Source organism: Delphinus delphis, chromosome 15 (genome assembly GCF_949987515.2).
Source record: "Delphinus delphis chromosome 15, mDelDel1.2, whole genome shotgun sequence".
In the NCBI taxonomy this organism is placed as follows: Eukaryota; Metazoa; Chordata; class Mammalia; order Artiodactyla; family Delphinidae; genus Delphinus; species Delphinus delphis.
Window position 1 is genome coordinate 59,170,818 of NC_082697.1, and position 20,755 is coordinate 59,191,572.

General features: G+C 47.2%; 1 protein-coding gene across 1 annotated transcript in view; it reads left to right on the forward strand.

Moving 5' to 3' along the window:
- SNX29 (sorting nexin 29) overlaps window positions 1-20,755 on the forward strand; it is a 548,807-nt gene that overhangs the window by 334,489 nt on the left and 193,563 nt on the right. The window contains exon 16 of the mRNA XM_060031763.1: window positions 10,502-10,618. Within this exon, the coding sequence (XP_059887746.1) occupies window positions 10,502-10,618 (117 nt within the window). The remainder of the gene's footprint in view (window positions 1-10,501; window positions 10,619-20,755) is intronic.

Here is a 20,755-nt window from a genome sequence, read left to right on the forward strand (position 1 = left end):
CCTGCGGGGCTGTGGCTGCTCAGGGACACACCTTTTCTTACAAAAGAGCCTTTTTCTGTGGCCCTGAAAGTGCTTGACATGTAGTAAGTGCTCAGAAGACAGTAACTGCTCTTACACTCTTGAGGAATCATGTATGGAGAACATGGATAAACGTGTCAAAGGATCTGGGGAGTAAGGTAAACTGAGATATGAATTCATCTTTGAAGGATGGATAGCATTCTAGGAGATGTGCACAGAGGGAAGTGTGGGGCAGGATGAATTCTCATATGATCAGTGTCGGTTTTTCCCTTGAAATATTTCTTTCTCTCCCCTCCCTTCCCCACCTTGCCCCTCCTCCCATCGCTTGTACGCCATGCCAGGGAAATTCGTGGAAAGCCATTGAAAGATATTTTTTTTTTGAAAGATATTTTTAAACTTTGGATTATGGAGAAATTTAATGTAGGCAGAATAGTGTATCGTACCCCCTGTACCCATCACACAATCTCGTCTGGCTCCAGCTGCCAAGGCCAGTCCTACTCCATGCCTAACCCTCCATTGCCTTCACCTCCATATTCTTCTGAAGCAAATTGCAGACCTCTTGTCATTTCTTCATCAACATCAGTGAAATGTTTTAAGCAGAGAAGGAATGTGATAGGGTTTGGGTCACAGGGAGGCCATTTGAGCGCCACCTTGGGGGTGGGGCAGAGGACAAGGGGGCAGCGGGGTGGCAGCTGGAGACTGTTGTGTTTGTCCAGGTGGGAGATGGGGGGCTTCTCAACCAAGGCTTGGGTGACAGAGATGGAAGAGTGGGGACAGACCTGAAGGTGGTTAAGGCTGTAGATTCTGTGGGACCAGTGACACCGGGTGTTTTTCTGGAGGCCGGTTTAATGGCATAATAATGGCCAACAGTTACGGAGCGCTCAGTGCCTGTGGGCTCCTAGCTGAGCACCTCTTGCGTGTATATCACCTTGCTCAGATCTCACAAAAACCCTGTGAAATCTGCACTGTTAACCTCATTTTATGAATGAGAAACTGAGACCCAGGTTGGTGAAAGCTTCTTCCCGGAAGTCACAGCTAGAAGGGGGGGAAATCCCAGGTCGCTGGGCTCTGGAGTTGGTGCCTTGAACACCAGGCTGTGCGACCCCTCTGGTAATGCTGCCAGGATGGGTGACCAGGTTTTGTTTTTCAGCCGTGCTGCGCGGCACGCTGGATCTTAGTTCCCTGACCAGGGATCAAACCCGTGCCCCCCGCAGTGGAAGCACGGATTCTTAACCACTGGACCGCCAGGGAAGTCCCAGGATGGGTGACGGCTGATGGAACCTGTTTAAAAACCTCCACGGATGCCTGATGCCTCTTGTGTTATTCTTCTGATAGGAGCGTGTCTTTCAGCAGAGCTGGGGCTCAGGGTTTTGTTTTTGCTTTTCTTCCCCTGTCCTTGCTCATTTGTCTCAAACGACCACCAGGAAGGTGTTGGCTGCTCTTTTATTATTGCCATTTCTGTATATTCTGCCTTTGCTCTTTAAGGGCCATTAGTGGAAAGCAGGAAAGGAAAGGTGTTATCTGGGTGGGTAGCAGCTGCTGCCGTGTGTGACCTTTCGCAACAGCTTGCCCGGTGTATTCTCTGAATGGTTGGGTGTCGGGAGAAATGAGGGCAAACGTCGGGGACAGGGACCCGGCAGCTCTGTGGCTGGGCTTTAGCAGTTACATAACATCTGTTTCTCAGAGGCGTCCCGTAGTTAAGTAGTTCTGGGTGTTTCCTCCTCCCCCATTAGACCATAATACCAGCAAATGTTTTTAAGCATCCCTTCTCTCAAGCCCGGCGTTCTGAGCACAGAACGGCTCGTTACAGAGGAGGTGAAGAAGTCTCTCTTCCACAGAAACTTATCCCTCGGCCTGCTTGCAGGCTTCTGCTTATCTCAGTGGTGCTGCGGATGGAGCCCAAGTGGGGCTGTCTCAGTGGACTTGAGGATGGAGCTGCTCCCTGGGCTCCTGGTGAACCTGTCACTTGGCAGCTTGACAGTGATCCAGGAGGATCAGTCCCGAGATCCCAGAGCTCTGCCTCGTCAGGGCGAGCCTGCACGCCTTCCCGGGGTCAGCCCCACACAGCACAATCAGATCGCAAGGTGGGCTGGAAGGCACAAGGAAACAGGAGACTCGGGAGATGCAGGGCCCCGAGCTCCGCAGTCACACCGGCTCCCTCTTGCAGACTGGTTTTGGGCAATGCTTTACCTTGCTGAGGCTTGCTTTCCTCATCTGTAAAATGGGCATAAAGCTCGACCTCCCAGGCTGTGATGCCTGCTCCTGTAAAGCACCTGGGACACTGCCGGACCTGAGGAGGCGCTCCGTTACGATAAATCAAGGATCACTCACTGTGGCAGGCACTGGGCGCTCCCCAAACTCTGTCATCCCTTTGTTCCTCATGACAGATCCCTCATGTTCCTCATGACAATAGGGAACAATACCCCCATTTTGTAAAGAAGGTACCAAGAGTCAGAGGTGTGAAGTAATTTACTCCAGGTCACACGGCAGTGAAGAGACAGGACCTGGGTTTGACCTTCACGCCCCTCGTTTTTCTACACCTGATTCGAGGCCCTGCCTAGAGGGCTCGTTGATGCCAAACATCTCCAAGCATTCCTGACAGTGCCCTGGAATGTCTTCATGTTGGGATTTTCATTTACACACTGGTTTGCACAATGCCTTCATATGAAGCAATGACCACTTTGAAGAAGGCTCGTCTTGGCTGCTGGCCAAGTTTCTGGGTTTCTCCTTGGACCCTGAGTTTCACAGTAGCTCCTGCCTTTGCTAAGGTTCTTGTTTACTCTGGGCGCTCCTTCCCTTACTGTCAGGGTCCCCCTGAGGGGGGCTGGTTGCAGACCGGTCTGTGATAAGCCAGACTGGGCCTCGGGAGCAGCCAGAGACGGTGCCTTTTCCCGGAGTGTGCGCGTGTGTGCGCATGCTTGTGTGTGATGGTGCCCCTTATCTGGGTAATGCTCTCTGTACTTGATCCCAGGTTTATCACCTCCTCCAGGTCCTCTGGTATCTTGAGATGCTAGCTCAGCATCCTGGTCATGGTATATGCAGAGAAGCAGGCTGGAAAGTCCAAAACATGGACTCGGAAATTTGAACACCAGTTCTGCTGCTTGCCTCCTGTGTGGCCTCGGGCGAGGTGTCTACCTTCTTTGTGCCTCTGTTTTGGTTTGCAGCTCGGTTCCTGAGCCTCTCCTTCCTCCTCTGGGAGATGGGCATGATCAGGCACCTGCGGGCAAGGCCCACCCTCAGTCTCAAAGAGAGCGATGGCAGCTGTAATTTTTTTTTGAAGACATCTGTGACCTTGGCTAGATCTGGACGTGTGTTGTTTCAGCTAACGTTCCTGATTTTCTTAGTCTTCAAGCCTAAATTGACTCTGTACAAGGAAACAGGGTATATACATCTAAAAGACCAACAGATGTTGATAACATTGGTTCTTACTTTTCTTTTCAGTTCTCTTCACAAATTTTATCCAAAAATGGTCGTATTTTGGCTTTTTTCATTGTTATTATTAGTCATCGTTTCTAATAATTATTAATGCAAAACGTTGTTTCAAGTATAGCATCTGTGTTGTTGGTAGGTGCTTCTCAAACTTTCTGTGCTGAAGAGCCAGTTTTTTTGGTTTTGGTTTTGTTTTTTTTGCGGTACGCGGGCCTCTCGCTGCCGTGGCCTCTCCCGTTGCGGAGCACAGGCTCCGGACGCGCAGGCTCAGCGGCCATGGCTCACGGGCGCAGCTGCTCCGCGGCATGTGGGATCCTCCCAGACCAGGGCACGAACCCGTGTCCCGTGCATCGGCAGGCGGACTCCCAACCACTGTGCCACCAGGGAAGCCCTGGTTTTGTTTGTTTTTAAGTATTTCCAATTCATTGCAAACTGGTACTTGTGTAAAATACAAAAACAAAAAAAAACCAACTAGAAAAATTCCAGAATTCCTGGATTTCATACCAATATGAAATTGCTTCAGATGTTTCGAAATGCTTATTGTGAATTTCTGTGCTTGCCTCAGGTGGGTAGCAGACAGCTCACATCCCTGCCCCAGTTCACGGCCCCCTCGGTTGCAGACTTAACTCTGCCATCGCAGGAGTAACAGCGCTGCGCGTGGTGGTTGCTGCCGTCTGGTGCTGGCCGGCAGGCTTGATGCGGTTTTTCTCTGGCTGTGCCTTTGTTCACCTCCTTGAGAATCTGGAAGTTGAGAGCTGACAAGTGGAGGAGCTTCCGTGACCTCCCAATTTTACAAATGATGAACTGAAAAACCTAGGTTTCTAAAACTAGGGAGTGGCCCCACTGCAATTCACACCTGAGTGTGTGACATCCTTCCCCTTTGTCTTTGACAGTGGTTCCCAAGTCTGATTGATCATCACAGTCACTGGGGTCTTTAAAAAGTATTGCTCTGGGACTTCGCTGGTGGCGCAGTGGTTGAGAGTCCACCTGCCAATGCAGGGGACACAGGTTCATGCCTCGGTCCGGGAAAATCCCACATGCCACGGAGCGGCTGGGCCCGTGAGCCATGGCCGCTGAGCCTGCGTGTCCGGAGCCTGTGCTCCGCAACAGGAGAGGCCATAACAGCGAGAAGCCCATGTACAGCTTAAAAAAAAAAAAAAAAGTATTGCTCTGGACTCCTGCACATTGAATCAGCATTTCTGGGAGTGAAGCCCAGAAATCTGCATTTCTCAGAAGCCCTCCGAGCAACTAATGATCAGCTTGCTTTGAGAGCCACTGGTCCACACTGTGCTGCTTCCCTCTGCTCTGCAGGACTGACTCATCTCCTTAACCCCTGAAGGGCTCCTGTGCCCCAGGGTGGAGGGCAGGGAACACAGACAGTGGCTCAGACTCTGATGCCTTCGGCTCACAGCCTGACCTCTCTGAGCCTCGAGGCCCCATCCATAGGAGGCCCTGCCCACCTTACAGGAGGGTGGCAAGGGTCACATGAGCTGATGGATATAATAGTTGGTGTTTAAAAGTATGTTAAGGCAAGTGGGCACTGGGGCTAGGACTTTGTCTTTACCTAGGCGGGTGCAGTGTCTTCACCGCAAAGGGAGGTTCTAGATCCCTGCCCATGGCCAGTGTCACTGGGACCCACAAACAGTTTGTGTGTTTTATAAAACTGAGGTAGATTCTGAGGCATCAAGTGAACATTCTCAGAGAGTTTGAGCATGTGACCAAACGAGTCTCAGTTGCTGTTAAAATTTGGGGGTATCTTGGTCTAATAAATCAGGAAGTGTCTAATTTGGTATGATAGCCAAAGGAGGGGTGAAGCAAGATTTACTGGAATGTGATTAGATAGAACATTCTGATATAAAAGGAAGTGCCAGGGGCTGTTTTTTTAATTTATAATCTTTTCATGATTTGGCAGGTAATTATGATAATTCCTGGGATTTTCACAGACTTAAAAGCTTTTTCACAGACACATTATTTTTGGAGATCATCTTCCCTGATGCTTCAGCTGGAAGGGATTGCTCAGTCTCTCGAAGCTCCAAAGGCATCATCTTACAATCCCCAACTCATATGTCACTTTGATGATGCCTTTCCCCATCAATGATGACCCTTTATGCCAGGGATACTAGATAAGTGTCATCGCGTAGGCCAACACACTGATCAGTTGGTTAGGGCTGACTGGGTATCTTCTTGAGGAAGGTAGCAGTGATTGACTAGTGATGTCTGCCAAGTGGCAGGCAGTGGGAGAGAGCAGTGGAACCTGATAGATCGCACCAGTTCCCTGTGGTTGGGCATTTAGGTGGGTTCCAGCCATTTGGAGCTAAACTTCTGCTTGAGCACATGTGCAAGTAGAGGCACAGGCTACTCCACAGCAGGGGTTTGCTAAGCCACAGGCGAGTGATTTCAAAAGTTCGACAGATGTTGCCAAACAGCCTAGTGACTTAAACCTCTTTAGTCTTTCTACCGTCTTCTCTCCAGCCTAAACGACAAAACCCAAATATTGACTGACAAGCATTCACACCTTGTTAGCTCATGAGCTGTGCACCTGCCAGATATAACTTGGGAACCGTACCTGCTGCCATCCGCGTGTTCCCTTGCGCCTTTCAGAGAATCGGGGCTCAGTTCCCAGTGCTGTGGCCCATGTTGGGCTCTGTTGGAAGCTGCATCAGCTGTGGTCAGTGTATCTCCACCTGGCATTTGCCTCTGACTCTGTCACCGTCATTAGTGTTGTCCAGTGGCACCTCCCCCTTAACCGCCTTCCAATTAGTTTTCGAGGAAATACACCTGCTGAGAGTAGTAAGAAACACGGCAGACTTCCAAAGTGGCCCTGAGCACAGTGAGTGCCCGGCTCTGACTTAGGGCCTGGGTCGGCCGCAGGAGGCTGCCTGGCACGTGTCAAGGCCGATTCGAGAAGTGACGCCTGAGTCTTGTCTCCGGGCGAGGCCTTTCCCGATCGCCCATCTTCCAAGTCCTCCTCTCTCTCTGAGCTCTAGTCCAGTTTGTCTGACCTCTAGGATGTGAACCCCATGACTTTCCTGCACCCCAGCACCGAGAACACTGCCTGGCAGACGGTTAGCAATTCTCTTGGTGACATTCCTGCTTTGGAGACGGTGAGCCGTCTGAGCCACTTGTTATGGAACATGTGGCCCTTTTCCATGCGGCTTCCGGAGACCTGCCTCTCCTCCTCCTCCCCTTTCATGTCCCTTTCACGTGATCACCCACCATGTAAAATGAGCTTTCATTCACTGAGCATTTGCCACGTGCAGACATGGTGCCAAGCCTGCTAAGGGCGGCAGCTCATTTCATCCACACGGCAGCCCCGTGAAGTGAGCACTTTTGTTTGTTTTTTTTGTTTGTTTTGTTTTTAACATCTTTATTGGAGTATAATTGTTTACAGTGTTGTGTTATTTCTGCTGTATAACAAAGTGAATCAGCTATACGTATACATATATCCCCATATCCCCTCCCTCTTGCGTCTCCCTCCCACCCTCCCTATCCCACCCCTCTAGGTGGTCACAAAGCACCCAGCTGATCTCCCTGTGCTATGCGGCTGCTTCCCACTAGCTATCTATTTTACATTTGGTAGTGTATATAAGTCCATGCCACTCTCTCACTTCATCCCAGCTTCCCCCTCCCACCCCATGTCCTCAAGTCCATTCTCTATGTCTGTGTCTTTATTCCTGTCCTGCCCCTAGGTTCATGAGAACCTTTTTTTTTTTTTTTTTTAGATTCCATATATATGTGTTAACATACGGTATTTGTTTTTCTCTTTCTGACTTACTTCACTCTGTATGACAGACTCTAGGTCCGTCCACCTCACTGCAAATAACTCAATTTTGTTCTTTTTTATGGCTGAGTAATATTCCATTGTGTATACGTGCCGCATCTTCTTTATCCATTCATCTGTCGATGGACACTTAGGTTGCTGCCATGTCCTGGTGAGCGTGGTTTTTAATCCCCCTTTTGTAGGTGACAGGCCTCAGGCTCACAGAAGTTAAGTGACTCATACAGGAGCACACTGTTAAGTAATCCAGCCAAGACCAGTCTTGCACTGGAGTCTGAGCCCTTAACTGCCTCTCTCAGCTACCTCCCTGCCAACCTCTGGACCTTTGCACCTGCTGTTTTCTCTGCTGGTTGTGTCTTTCTCCTCTTTGTCCACAGGATGACCTCCTAGAGCTCAGCACGTTTATGGAACGTAGAAGACCCGTGGGGCTGAGTGACATTAGGGAGAGTTGTTGGGAGGAAAGGGGCAGGAGATGGTGTTAGGGAGAGAGGCCAGGGCCGGGGCCGGACCTGGAAGGAGGGTGGATTTTTATCCTTAGGGCAGTTAGAAGCATTGAAGGTTTTAAACAGCAGGTGACAACATCAGCTGTTGCTTTGGGAAGATCACTCTTGCTGCTTGGTGGAGAAAGGATTGGAGGGCCCCTGTCTCTCTCTCTATCTTATTCCCTGCAGCTATTGAGAATAATGAAAGAAGGTCAGGTGAAACCTGTAAATGCCCTCAGAGCCTCATAGAAATTCTGGTAGGCAGTGGTTGTGCCTTTTATTTTGATGATAATGGGAACCATTTGTGATCTCACATTTCTCTTCTGAGGCTCTCTCTGAGTCTTGAATTCATTTCTAGTTATACTAGAGTTTGGAAAGAGTTGTTTGAGGAATAGTAAGCTCAGTATGGTTTATGTAAGATGAAAGCTGTTTATATCAGTAAGTGTTTGTAGGGATATGTAATGGAGAAATTCAGGTTTCAGAGCTTCGCCTAGTAACAATGAGCATTGCCATTTTAATGACTACAGGAAATTATTTCATCAAATTTTGTCTCCTCAGTTCCATAGGATCCCCCCCTCCCCCCATTCCCTAGTGAAATGAAAGCTTTGTCTGATGTGGTCAAGTTACTCTCTGGCTGCAAAAGAGAACCAGCGTTTTGACAGCTCATGATAAACACCGCTTGAAGCTGGGATGTGTCAGTGTTTTATGCACTTAGGGAAAATTGTTTTAACACTCTGGTTTCCACTGCCAAACAAAACAAAACAAAAACAAAGCAAAACCCTGCCTTGCTTTAGAAATGACAGTGGCCCTTATTTAAAGCTTGCATGTTGTGGGGGCATATTAGCAGGTGTTTAGCAGTGATATTGGCAGTTGTGTATGTTTCCTGCTTGCTGTGTGGTAAATGGATTCTCAGCCCTGAGAAAGCTCGTGGAGGGTTTATGTGATTTCTGTGCGTAGGAGTCGAAGTCATTATTAGTGATGTTGTATTTGTTTGTGAAAGGCCAAAAGATCATCTTAAGCTTTTTTTATACAAAAGGAATAAGGCAACCGGGGAATATTAACTTCAGGTCTGTATGACCAAAAAAAGTCGTTAAAAGACTCAGTGACTTATTCTCCGTTTGTTAATCGCATGGCTACTGCAGTGTCTTTTATGCCATTTTCACTTTGTATTTCACACTGGTTTGAAAAAGGTGAGCATCTGAGGGACAGAGAGGGGATGACATCTGAGTGGAGATTCCCAGAGCAAATTAATGGATGCATCAGAATTATGGTTGGGAACCTGATACATTTCATGTTGATTACACCTGGCTCCCCTTACTTTCAGGTGAAAAATTTTAATTCTTCTAAAGAGGCTAAGTGGTTGTTCTCTCTGATAAATTATTAGGAAACTAAAAAGTAAAGAAAAGTAGAAAGAATGGAAAGAAGAATACCCCTTGACTCATGTTCATGTCTTCATTTATTTCCTCCTATGCCTTTTACCCTTTATATAACATCCAAAAAATAAAAAGGAGGGCTTCCCTGTATTCCTCCTGAAGCATCGAGATTCAGGTTACTCTTTTTTCCCCACAGAGCTGCTCCTTACATCCTTTCTTTATTCTGACAGTATGTTTTATATTTCACATAGAATACTTATTATAAATGGTCTGATACTATTTATGTGTTATATAGAATGTAGTAAGTACCTGGCTGAAGTCTGGGGTGTAGGAGGGGTGATCTGAGAAGGGCAGAGGGACAGGGGCTAGTGGGGGTCTGCCTGACCTCTGCATTCTGGGGGGCTTCTCTGTAAGATGCTTGCCAGATTCTTCCTTCAGGGTTCCTGATGAGCATGGCAAGATTACATTCTCACATTTCTCTAAAACATTTAAATAAATTACAGTTGAATTTGATTTTAAGCCCCAGTAAGATCACTCTTGTAATCAGAGAAATTACTGTATGTTTTGACCATATGGGATATCTTTGTTCTGTTTGTAAGTTACAGCTCGAAAGATCTGTTATTGATTCTGGACATCAGTCATGGGCTATCTTATCGCAACCTCCATTTTTATTTATTTGGGGTCAGCCAAGTGTATTGAAACGTGGATACATTCGCAGGCTCTTGGCAGGCCTGAACGGGCTAAAGAGTGGAGCGGCAGGATTGTGGAGTGTGGCCCAGTGGTCAAGAGCCAGGGCTGCGGAGTCAGCCCTTTATTAGCTATGTGACTGTGGCCCGGCTCCTTAAACACCTCTGACATTGTTGCTCTTTCTGTGAGGTAGGAGCAGTAATATCTTCCTCACGTATTTTCCTGGCATAGAATGAGCAGTGACCATAGGGCAGCTGTGCTGCTGCAGGTGTGTCTGTCACCCTCACTGTCACCATCCTCAACAAGGCTCCGGTACTGTTTTCTGGGTTTTCAGAACCAAGGCCCTGATGAACAGAAATGGCAGTCATTCTACTTGTACCATTAGCGGAGAAGTTCTTAACAGGCACAACTCGGATGAGAAAGAAAGCCTTTGCCAGAAAATTATTCATTTATTAAGAACAAAAGCCTAAGGTCCAAAGATGACATGATACAGTCATATTGTGACCATAAACTGGGGACCGTTGAGTCCATAATGTTAAAATCAACCAAGTCAAAAACGTATTCAACTTCTGAGTGGATTGCATAGCTAATCCGTAAGTATAAGCAGTGTTACTGTTTCCAGCCTGACAACCTCCTGATGCCTTGCTGACAAGTGATGGGCTCGGAGAGAGTGGGGCGAATCGTGGGGAGGGTCTGCCCTCCGAGCCTCACTACATGGTGCTTGTGTGTTGCAGGTGGCAGAGATGCACGGGGAGCTGATCGAGTTCAATGAGCGCCTGCACCGGGCCCTGGTGGCCAAGGAAGCCCTCGTGTCCCAGATGAGGCAGGAGCTCATCGACCTTCGGGGGCCGGTGAGTGTTCCCACCCAGCAAGGCCCTGGCCTTGCCATTCTGCCCACACTGTCTGTCAGTCCACCCAGCCTCTGCTGCTCACAACCATGCTGTTATGTTTGTTCAATGTCAAGGGTATGGAAAAATACAGAGACTAAAAGAGGGAGCATCCAGGTACCCACCATCTAGATCTTACGTGCGTTAGCCTTTGCTTTCCTTTGGGTGGGAGGGGGTAAAGTAAATAAAATGCTGCAAACTCTGTCAAAGTCCCCTTGGCACCATTTCATGCCCTGTACCCATAATCGATACTCTGAAATTGGCATATAGCCTTCTCCTCCCTGTTTTTATAGTTACTACATGGATAAATTTCCATAGAAATAAATAGTTTCAGTTTTGTGTAACTTTTACCTACATGGTATACTTGTACATATCTGTTTGCCTCGTGTGTATGTGTGTTTATGTTTATTTAGTATTATGGTTTGAGGACCATCCCACATAGATCTAATAGAGGATTTTAAACTGCAGCACTCTTGATACTTTGAGCCATTTAATTCTTTGTGGGGTGGCTGTCCTGCGCATTGTAGGACGTTTAACAGCATCCCTGATTCCTACTCACTAGAGGCCAGTAGCACCCCACCCAATCCTGGCAACCAAAGATGTCTCCAGACATTGTCAAAATATCCCCTGGGGGACAGAATCACCCCTGGTTGAGAGCTGCTGACCTAGTTTGTTCACTTTCTTGATTCTTTAATTCTCTATTGAATGAAATACTACAATATTTTAAATCTGGTTGTGTTCATAAACATTTAGGTTGTTTCCAGTATTTTGCTACTGCAAATCATATTGCTGAGAGCATCTTGTCCTTTTTGCACATTTATAATAGCTTCTTCTTTGCTTTAAAACTTTCTTATGATGTCAAATGTTAAACACCTGAAGGTCGGCGGATGTGCGATGCACTCTCAGGTAACCATTGTTCAAATGAGCTATTGTCAGTCATGGTCAATCTTATTTCGAGTTACCAGTACCTGCTTTTCCCCTCCATATTGGTTTGACTCAAACACCAGGCAGTTTCATCTGTAGACTTTTCAGTGTGTAGCTGTAAAAATGAAGAAAACAAATAGAATATCATGGTCAGGCCTCCATTATCAATAATTCGTCTATACCAATGAATATCGGTGTTCAAATTTCTTCTTGTCTCATAATTTTTTTAATAGTTTTTTTGAGTCATGGTGAGGAGTGACAGATCTAGATCTGTCTGCTGTGAAAGACTGAATTTTTTTTTTAAACGATTGAAAATTGTCAAAATTTGGGCTCTTGACAAACCTTGTTGCACCTATCCATGCTAAACAGCGAAGAAGTATAAAAGGGTATGTTCAGTGAAAAATAAATCTCCTTCCTATCCGGGCCCTTTACTGTCCTGCCCAGAGGCAATAACAGTGATCCGTCCTGGGTTTCTCTTTACAGAGTTGAGCGCTGCTTGAGTAAGCTGCGCGCACACACCTACACGTTTAACAACCAGTAGCGGCTCTATCCCCTGTTCTCTATATTACTTTCCTTTCACCTATCTATGTACTTTAGACATCATTTTATTGTACTTCACGTATAGGCCTGCATCCTTCTTTTAAAGAGCTGCATTGTATTCCTTTGAACTGATAATACCAAGGTTTATCTAACCAGGCCCCCATTGATGGATATTGAGTTGTTTCCCATTTTTATTTTTACACCAGAGCTGTCAATAACATCCTTGTGAAATCCACATTTAGAATAGAAGGTTGTCTGGCAGCTCATGGGGCTACACTTGGCTGGGTGTAGACCCAGAGATCTCGTCTTGCAAGGTTTCAGGGCACTAGGAGGACTAGCATCTTCTTCCATCCTCCTCCATCTGTTGCAGGAAAACCCTTCCTGAGCGCCAGCGTCCGTCAGGAACTCCCGGTTGTCAGAGTTCCGACGGTGTGTCAGGCACACATGGGTCTTCACCTTCATTCTCTCATTGGATTTTGAAGACGAGCCTGTGAGTCGAGTGGGATTAGCATCCTCTTCAATAAACATGGCAGTTGAGATGCAGAAGGGTTCAGGGCCCCGCTGGGCTTCTCATTATATTCCACCGCGGTGCTGGGCCCCCAGCCCATCAGCTTTCTTCTGCTCCGGGTCCCTTGCTTCCTCCTGCTGTCCCCTCTGCCTGGAATAAGGCTCTGGCCTCAGGTAACTCACCCCTCAGTATCTACTCATCGCCTCCTCAGGAAACCTGACCAGGTCAGATTTTCCGTGTTGAATGTGATGCTTATATGTATCTCTCCCTTCTTCTCTTGCTGTGATTTTACATTCATCTCTCACTAATCAGTCTCTCCATGAGGGGCCCCTCCTTGAGGGCAAGTTCCATGTCTCTTTCTGCTCCCTTTGAATCCCATTGATTCACATAGTAGGTGCTCAATAAATATAAGTTGACTTATTGAGTGAATGAATGAGTGAATGAGGGAATGTCACAGGTAGTAAGTGGTGGAGTCCAGATTTTCCCTGGGCGCCTCTGACATGAAAGCCCATCTTCTCTCCTCCTGCCAGGCTCCCTCTTGCTTCCAGTCTGATTGCCCTTCAAGGCAGTGACATCCCTTTACCCAGAGGCGCTCGAACCGTCATCAGATCCTTTCCTGCGGGCAGGTTGTGATGGCCAGAAGTGAGGAGGGAGTAAAGCGGTCCTGAAGGCTGTTGGGAAGAGCTGGCCATTTGGGCATTGGCCCCAGGGGGACATCTTGACCTTGTTGTTACTGCCTCAGGCCCGCTCCAGTCATCTGCCCAGAGCCAGACAGACGGGGCAGAGGAGGGAGGCAGCCGCAAACTCAGCTTCAGTTCTGGAGCCCGTGAGAGGCCTCTCTTGTGGGAGGCTGCCCTACCCCTTCGTTTCCACTCTCTGCTGACCCCGGACTAGACTTCCTCCCAGACCGCCAGAGTATCTGAGGGCCTCACGGTCAGGACCGGGTCTGCCTTATTCGGAAACCCCGGTTTCCTCTTCCATCAAGTGGAGAGTAACGTGGCACTAGCCGCTTGGGCGGCTCCACGAGATGCTGCCGGTAAAGGTGCTTGGTGTCGGGCACGTGGTAGGGGCCCCGTTTTCATCTCTGAGTCCCCAGTGCCCAGCACCCTGCCTGGCACATCGTAGGTGCTCCGTAAATGTTTGCTAAGTGAGAACTTCATTTTCATAGAGCAGAGGATGACTCCATGCACCAAATAATAAATTTTTTAAAAGATAGGTGCAGGGACACGGTTTCTTCTCAGTGTTATCTTTTCATGATATTATAGACTTGTAAGAAGTCACTTATTTTAAGGAGAAGGGTTAAATTCTTATTTTAAGGATTAAGGGTTGAATTTTTTCCTTTTCTTTTTTTGAATGTAAGTATTTTTAGGACTCTCTCCTCGTTATACACCCCCTGCCCCCAGTATAACATGTGAATGAATGCTGTAGTTTTTTTTGTTTGTTTTTGTTTTTACCTTTTAGCAGGATTTGATTACAGCCCTGAAAGTTCTCTGGGAGAACAGCTCCTATTTTGAATAATAAATGGAGACAGAGAAATAGAACCTTGTAAGATGACGGGATGTAGAGGTCAATTACAGTCACAGCACAGGGAAAGCCGAAGGCAAAACAACTCATTAAGTGCAAGTTTGTTCCCACAGGGGAAGCAAACTTGGTCTCACTTTATGTAATTGAAGTTGGATTCCTCTCTCTCCTGCCCCTTCTGTGGGTCTCTATTTCTTTGTCCTAAGTACTGTTTAAGTGGGTCACCTCCACTTAAGCAGAAAAGACACCCTGCCTGGTGTGGCTTGAGGTCTGTAGAATCGCTTCCCTGATTCAAAGCACCAGCCCTGTTGGTTTGTCCTCCTGTCACCAGTCTCTCACCTGTCCCCTCCCTTGTCTGTTTGGTGAGGGCCATGTACTGTGTGCTTGGTGTTGGCGTGCATTTTTATCCTTTCCCCTCAGAACAACCCTGTATAGTATATAATGGACCTAATAAGGTCCATTTTTCAGCTTAGCAAACTGAGGCACAGAGAGGTCTCAGGACTCACCGTGAGGCACACAGCTCCGCAGTTGCACCAGATTGCAGATCCAGGACCATCTCATTCTTCAACACCATGCTGTTTACTCTTCTGTGTTCTTTCCTTTTTTCATTTCAAGCAAAATTTAGTGTCTGTTGTGCTCCAAGCACAACCCTCCTGGGGATTTTAAAGATTCAGATCCCTCTTTGGTGAAGCTCTCGCACATTCCACTCCCTGACTGCATCTCCCCCTTCCTTGTCTCCCCCTCTCGCTTTGTACATCAAAGTTGGTTGGTTTTCTTTTTTTTTTTCTTACTGATCACTTAATCTTGATATCAGACAGGCTCTTTGGAAATTTGGAATCTGGAGAAGGCAGAGTTTCGAAAGAGTGGAATAATAATTCAAAGGGTGCAGGCAGGTGGTGCATATAAAAAAGGAGGGGGTGCTGTGATAAATCATCTTGAAGAAGGATGGTCAGTAGGCTGCTTTGCTGTAGCACTTTCTGCCAGGTTGCCTCATGGCCGTCCATGAACGGGAGCTCCGGCATGCTTTGTAGGCATTATTTCCCCAGGGACCATCTTTTCTAAGATATTTTTCAAGGGATGCATTTAGGAAAGTTAGGGCCGAGTTACGTATCATGTTCTTTACCCCACATGCCAGTTGCGGGGAGGTCCCGGCAGCGCGGGTTGTCCCATGAACCTGCCCTGGCCTGGGCTTCACAGGGCCCGGAGGGGAGGAGGTGGCATTGCCTGGCCGTGGGGCGCACTGGGCCTGCACCCGCTCTACCCGGAGTGAGTCGCTGGCCAGGCGTTCAGTCTTGGGTCCCACTGGCCTTCTACTGACTCCCCAGCTGGCCAGGGTCTCAGTCATCTGAACCCCAGGCACTTTGGGCCTCCTCCACACTGGCTCCCAGACAGCGGACTGTGCGGTTCTCTTGGATTCTCTATGCTCTCTTTTGCTGTCTCTGTTTTTTAATCTCTGTTTCTTCTTCTGTCTCTTTGTGTCTCTCTCTCCCTGCTCCTCTTGGTTTCTCACTCTCTGCTCCTTTCTTGGTCTGCCTCTGCTTCTCTTTCCCTGTCCCCCTCTTTCAACCCCTGTGTGCGTGTTGGTTTCTCCACCTCTGTCTGTCTTTCTCTCCCCGGTTCTGAGTCTCTCTCTGCCACTGTCTCAGGCTCTGTCTCTCCCCTCCCCCTTCCCTTCCCATTGTCTCTAGTTTCATAGACATTTACATTGCTCTGTGGCATGATGACAATGCTGTTCGTTGCAATTGCCTTGAAAAACTGCAAATCCTTTGCGTTTCGGGCTCCCTGAAGTGGCTTACAGTAGAATCAGCTTCCACGGAAGTCTTTGCAGCCTCTCCCTTCTTGCTTGCATCCCTCCTGAGCTCCTGCCTGGCCCTTAATCTGTTTCAGTGGCCCTTCGTGCGCCAGCATCTGTCACTCTGTATTACCACTTTGTGTTGAATTTTCTTTTTTTAACCAGTGGCTAGATAGCCACCCTGTGACAGGGGCCGTGTTTATTTTCCTCTTCTCGGAGGCTGGCACACAGTCACTCAGGGAGCAGATGCTGTCTGAGTCGGGCCACGCACCTGCAGTATCTGTGGAAACACTGTTAACCACAGTATCTGATCATCCAGAAAGGTGCTGTCCTGGAGGCTGCTGGATGCCAGAGACTTCCCATTAATCCTCGCTGCAAGCTGCATGGTGTTTCCATGGGCCACCTTCCCTCCGTTATTGAAATGACTGAGCTGGTGGGAGAGAAAGACGAGGAATTTAAATCTCAGGGGTGAGACAGATGGACAAAGCTTATCTCAAGTTTTGTGATAAGGTCCTACTTTGAAATAAAACGCTTCCTGGGACTTTCTTGGTGTCTTTAAAACCTTCCGAGGGAGGGATCTCATTTGAGGGCTGATGCTATTTAAGTCCAGAGCTTAAAAGAAATATATTTTCCAGCCGGTGGCACTTCCGAATGTCTAATGATCAAGTACCAAATTGTCTGCGGCCCCACAGCAGCTCTCAACAGCGCATTCCAAATTATAAGAGGCTTTTTAATTCGGCACTTGGACATCCGTGTTCTAATCGTCTACCGTCTTGAAGGAGATTATTTTTAAAAGTGCCATTTAAGAGAGGCTGCTAAAAATATGTCTCACATAGAGGCTTAAGTCAGAAATATTAGTTTTTGTTACAAAATCATCCGGAAAGATGCTTGCAGAACCCACTTTAAACAGCTCAGTGCCAGAGAATCAAAGCCCCTCTTTGAGTCCAGTCACCCTTTTCTGTCAATGGGCAAATTGCCCACCTGATCCCACGCCCCTCGGCATTCATGCTGGACTCACGGGTCTGTCTGCCCCCATGTGCCCAGGTCTTGCCCCTGGTTTATGCCTGGTTCACTCATGGCTGTGGGTAGTTGGGTTCCTTTGGGGAGCCCTGAGGGGCTACAGTTTAGCCTTTGGGTAGACAGAGCCTGGCTACCCAAGGCTTACGGGTGTGGAACTTTGAAATTACATTTCCAGTAAGATCAGAGTTTTGTGTCAGTTGACAAATGCAGCGCGTGCAAGCTTTGCCCCAAGGCTGATCCCTTCCTGATGCAAGTAGGAAGCACTGGCAAGGTACAGAGTCATCAGGACATGTGCACATCGGGCTCCCTAATGACTTCAGCTGTGGGTTCAGGGAGGCATTTGCTGCCTGTCCGTCACTCGTGTTTTGTGAGGCTGTTTTTACACAGAGTGTGGAGCATGCTGCAGGGTTGTGGAGGACATGGGCTCCGCCCCTGAGAAGGTCAAGAGCAGAATATGTTTTGCCTGACTTGCGTCTCTCTGGTTTGACTGCATTGTGACTTGGCGCGGAGATAACTCAGAGACCTTTCCTGCCACCGACCCTGAAGAGATAGAAGCCAGGTTTACAAAGCAACTCTTGCTCCCCTTTTTGCCTGCTTGCTCACGTGGCCATGTGATCACTCGGCTTAAGTTTGCTGCTCACGGCCCCACCAGCAGGAAAAATGACAGTCAGGGAGCTCTCGGGGCTCCCAGGCCCTGTGCTCCCCTTCTTTAACCATGCGTCCTTCCTGACAGCAGCTCGCTCTTTCTTCTTTTGTTTTCACCTGACCCAGGAACTCGGATGAATTGAAATCCTGAGCTCGTGACCCACACCCACCTATTATAGGTGCAAACAAGGCCTACTCTTCTTTATTTAATACGGTAGCCCTGATCTCACTCTCTGCCTTCTATGGAAGCTGCTCCCAGACTCTACCCTCACCGCTCCTGCGGGTTCAACCTCAAGACTTCGGGTTGCTTGGCTCCTAACCTCTGTGTATTTTATTGGCATGTAGGTGTCTCAGTCTTATGTTGTTGGCCTGGAAAAGCTGTTCTTGAGGGTCAAGCAGCCATGTGGCCTGGGCTTGGACCTCTGTCCCGTGCTGTCAGACTGTGGTGCTGTCCTTGACTCATGTCATTTTTGTCATCCTCAAAATGTAGACTCCCCAGCCTCTTCCATCCTGTCTCCACTGTGCCTTGTCAATCCTACTGACTAAGACATGTCCATCTAAATCCTAATTTAATTGATTCTATTTCTGCTAAATTAACACACACTGTATTTCCAAGGATACGTAATAGCCACGTGATTCTACTTGTATAAACCCTCTAAATATATTTTATGTGCTTATTTCTTAATAAATATCTTTCTCCAGGATAACAGAGTTCCCATCTGATTAGTCCTCCTCCCCCACCAATTGCATGTGACTCACATATTTTTTTTTAAAGATTTCTTCCTATTTTTTATAATATTTTTTAAAAAAAAGGCTCATCTCTTCTTTTTTCTCTCCTGGTCCATCATTAACTTGGGGCTGCCGAAGTGGAGAGTGGCATCTGGGCATCAGAGGGATCTTACGGTTTGTTCTGGAAGCGTTCCCAATCTCCTTGAAGTGGATTTATGTAATCTTCCCGTGGAAATAAATGCTGTTTTTACTGTATGTGTCATGGAGGTTGATTCCCTGGTCAGCTGGTTTGTGGGATCCAGAGCCAATTGTGCCTAGATCTGTTGTCGTCTTTTCTGGGAAACCGAGCCAAACCACTGGCTGCCTGTTCTTTTGAAAACGACCCCTTCCTGAGGGACGGGTACCATCTTGGAATTGCCTGTGGGGTCTGCAGAGCTTCTGCTCCTGTTTCTGAGGAAAAGGATTTTGCTGACCAGGGTTCAAGCTGTGTTTTCCCAGATACACAGAACCTCTGGGCCTCATCCACACCAAAGTGGGTGGCCGTGTTTTGAGATGTGATGGATGTTGCCAGCCAGGCATTTGAGATCTGACTTTGACAAGGCTTTTGATAAAGTCAGAAAAACCTTGTGTCCATTCAGATTTTTTTTTTTCTGTCCCAGGGTGTCATGGCCTTTGCCAGCATGAGAGCATGTGTCTCCAATGAGAATCACCTCCTTCCCCTGTTACAGTGAGACTCACAGCCAGCTGTGGCTCCCAGTGCCTCCGTACATGCAGATCTTTTTTGGGCCTTTTTTTTTTTCTATTGAAGTAGAGTTGATTTACAGTGTTGTGTTAGTTTCAGGTGTACAGCAATGTGATTCAGTTGTATATATTCTTTTTCAGATTCTTTTCCACTGTAGGTTATTACAGGGTATTGAGTAGAGTTCCCTGTGCTGTGTAGTAGGTCCTTGTTGTTTATCTATTTTATATATAGTATTAGCCTTGTTTTAGAAAGAATCTGGCAGGTGCTGCAGCAGGACCTGACTCTGGCCTTGTCCTTGCCTCTCGCTCTTGGGCCACGGAGTCCTGCCCCTCACCTTTGCTCGTGCCCTTCTACTTGCATTGCCTTGCTTCTCTGCCTTTTGTCTTCCAGAAGACATGCTTTAAATTTTTTTTTTTATTAAATTACACAAATAATATAAGAATCTATTTTTGAAAGAAATGAAGTGCTATACAACTGAAGAGAGTATAAAATACAAGTGTCCCTCTCCCAGAGATCCTTACTCTAAGAGTTTGGGTATGTGTTGCCTTCTCCTTTCTTCCCACCCTTACAGATCTTCCCCACCCTTCAAAATCTAGCTCATTCTAAAGCCCTCAGTGGCCTGGTCAGTACTGAGTTGTTTTTATTTTTAACTTCTTCTGAATTCCTGTCATCCTCTTCCCCCTCTGAACCACCCATTTTGTCTACTTTTCTTATGTTGTCCTTTGTTTACTTATTAATGAATTTGTTCTGTGGACTTAGACCCAGTTGATTTTTTTCTGCCACTGGACAGAAGTTTGTTATCCAGTGGAGGACACACAGAGACATGTTACCACGTAGTTGCAGTGGAGTATGAGGAGGGGCTGGCAGAGGGCAGGCTCTTGATACGTATTTGTTGAATGACTGAAGTAACCAACAAATAAGAGAATTATGTACAATCAGGTGTAATGGTGGCACAGTGTTGGGTTAATTAACTGCTGGGATTGTCCTGGAAGGCTTCAGAGAGGAAAGGTTTGACTTGGGTTTTGAAGGATGAGTAGAACTTGGTCGGGAAGATGGGCCTATCAGGCGGGGGGACGGGTGGTGTAAATCAATATGGTGCGTTCGTGGATATTGTCGTCCACTAGCTTCATGGGTGTATCCTTTGGCTTCTCCATCAGATAATGAAGTCCTTAAAAGTGGGAGTGACATTTACACTCCTACCTTCAACAGGAAGCTGCTCCCAGGCTTTTTATATACCAAATCTTTCCCCAAGTGTTTTACATGTAGCAGCAAGCCCATGAGGTGGATATTACTGATTCCATTTTAGAGATAAGGAAACTAAGGCACAAGTAAGATAGCTAATGTCCCCAAGTTCTTAGGACTAGTAAGCGTGGAGCTGGTAGGTCTTAACTTTTTGAGTCTTCATGTCCCCATCCCTAAATGGGGTGATGCCCACAAGAGAGAGTTGTATGAGGTTTGAATTAAATGAGATAATACCTGTAAATCACCCAAAGTGGGGCCAAATATCAGTTGATCATAACCTTGAATAAAGTAGCACCTCCACCGCCTGCTTTATTTTTCTTCATGGCATTTATCACTGCTTGGCATAGAGCTGTTGATTTGCTGTCTCCCTTTGTCTGTTGTATACTTGACTGTGTCCCCAGTACCTGGTAAAGAGTATTAAATATTTGTGGCATGAAT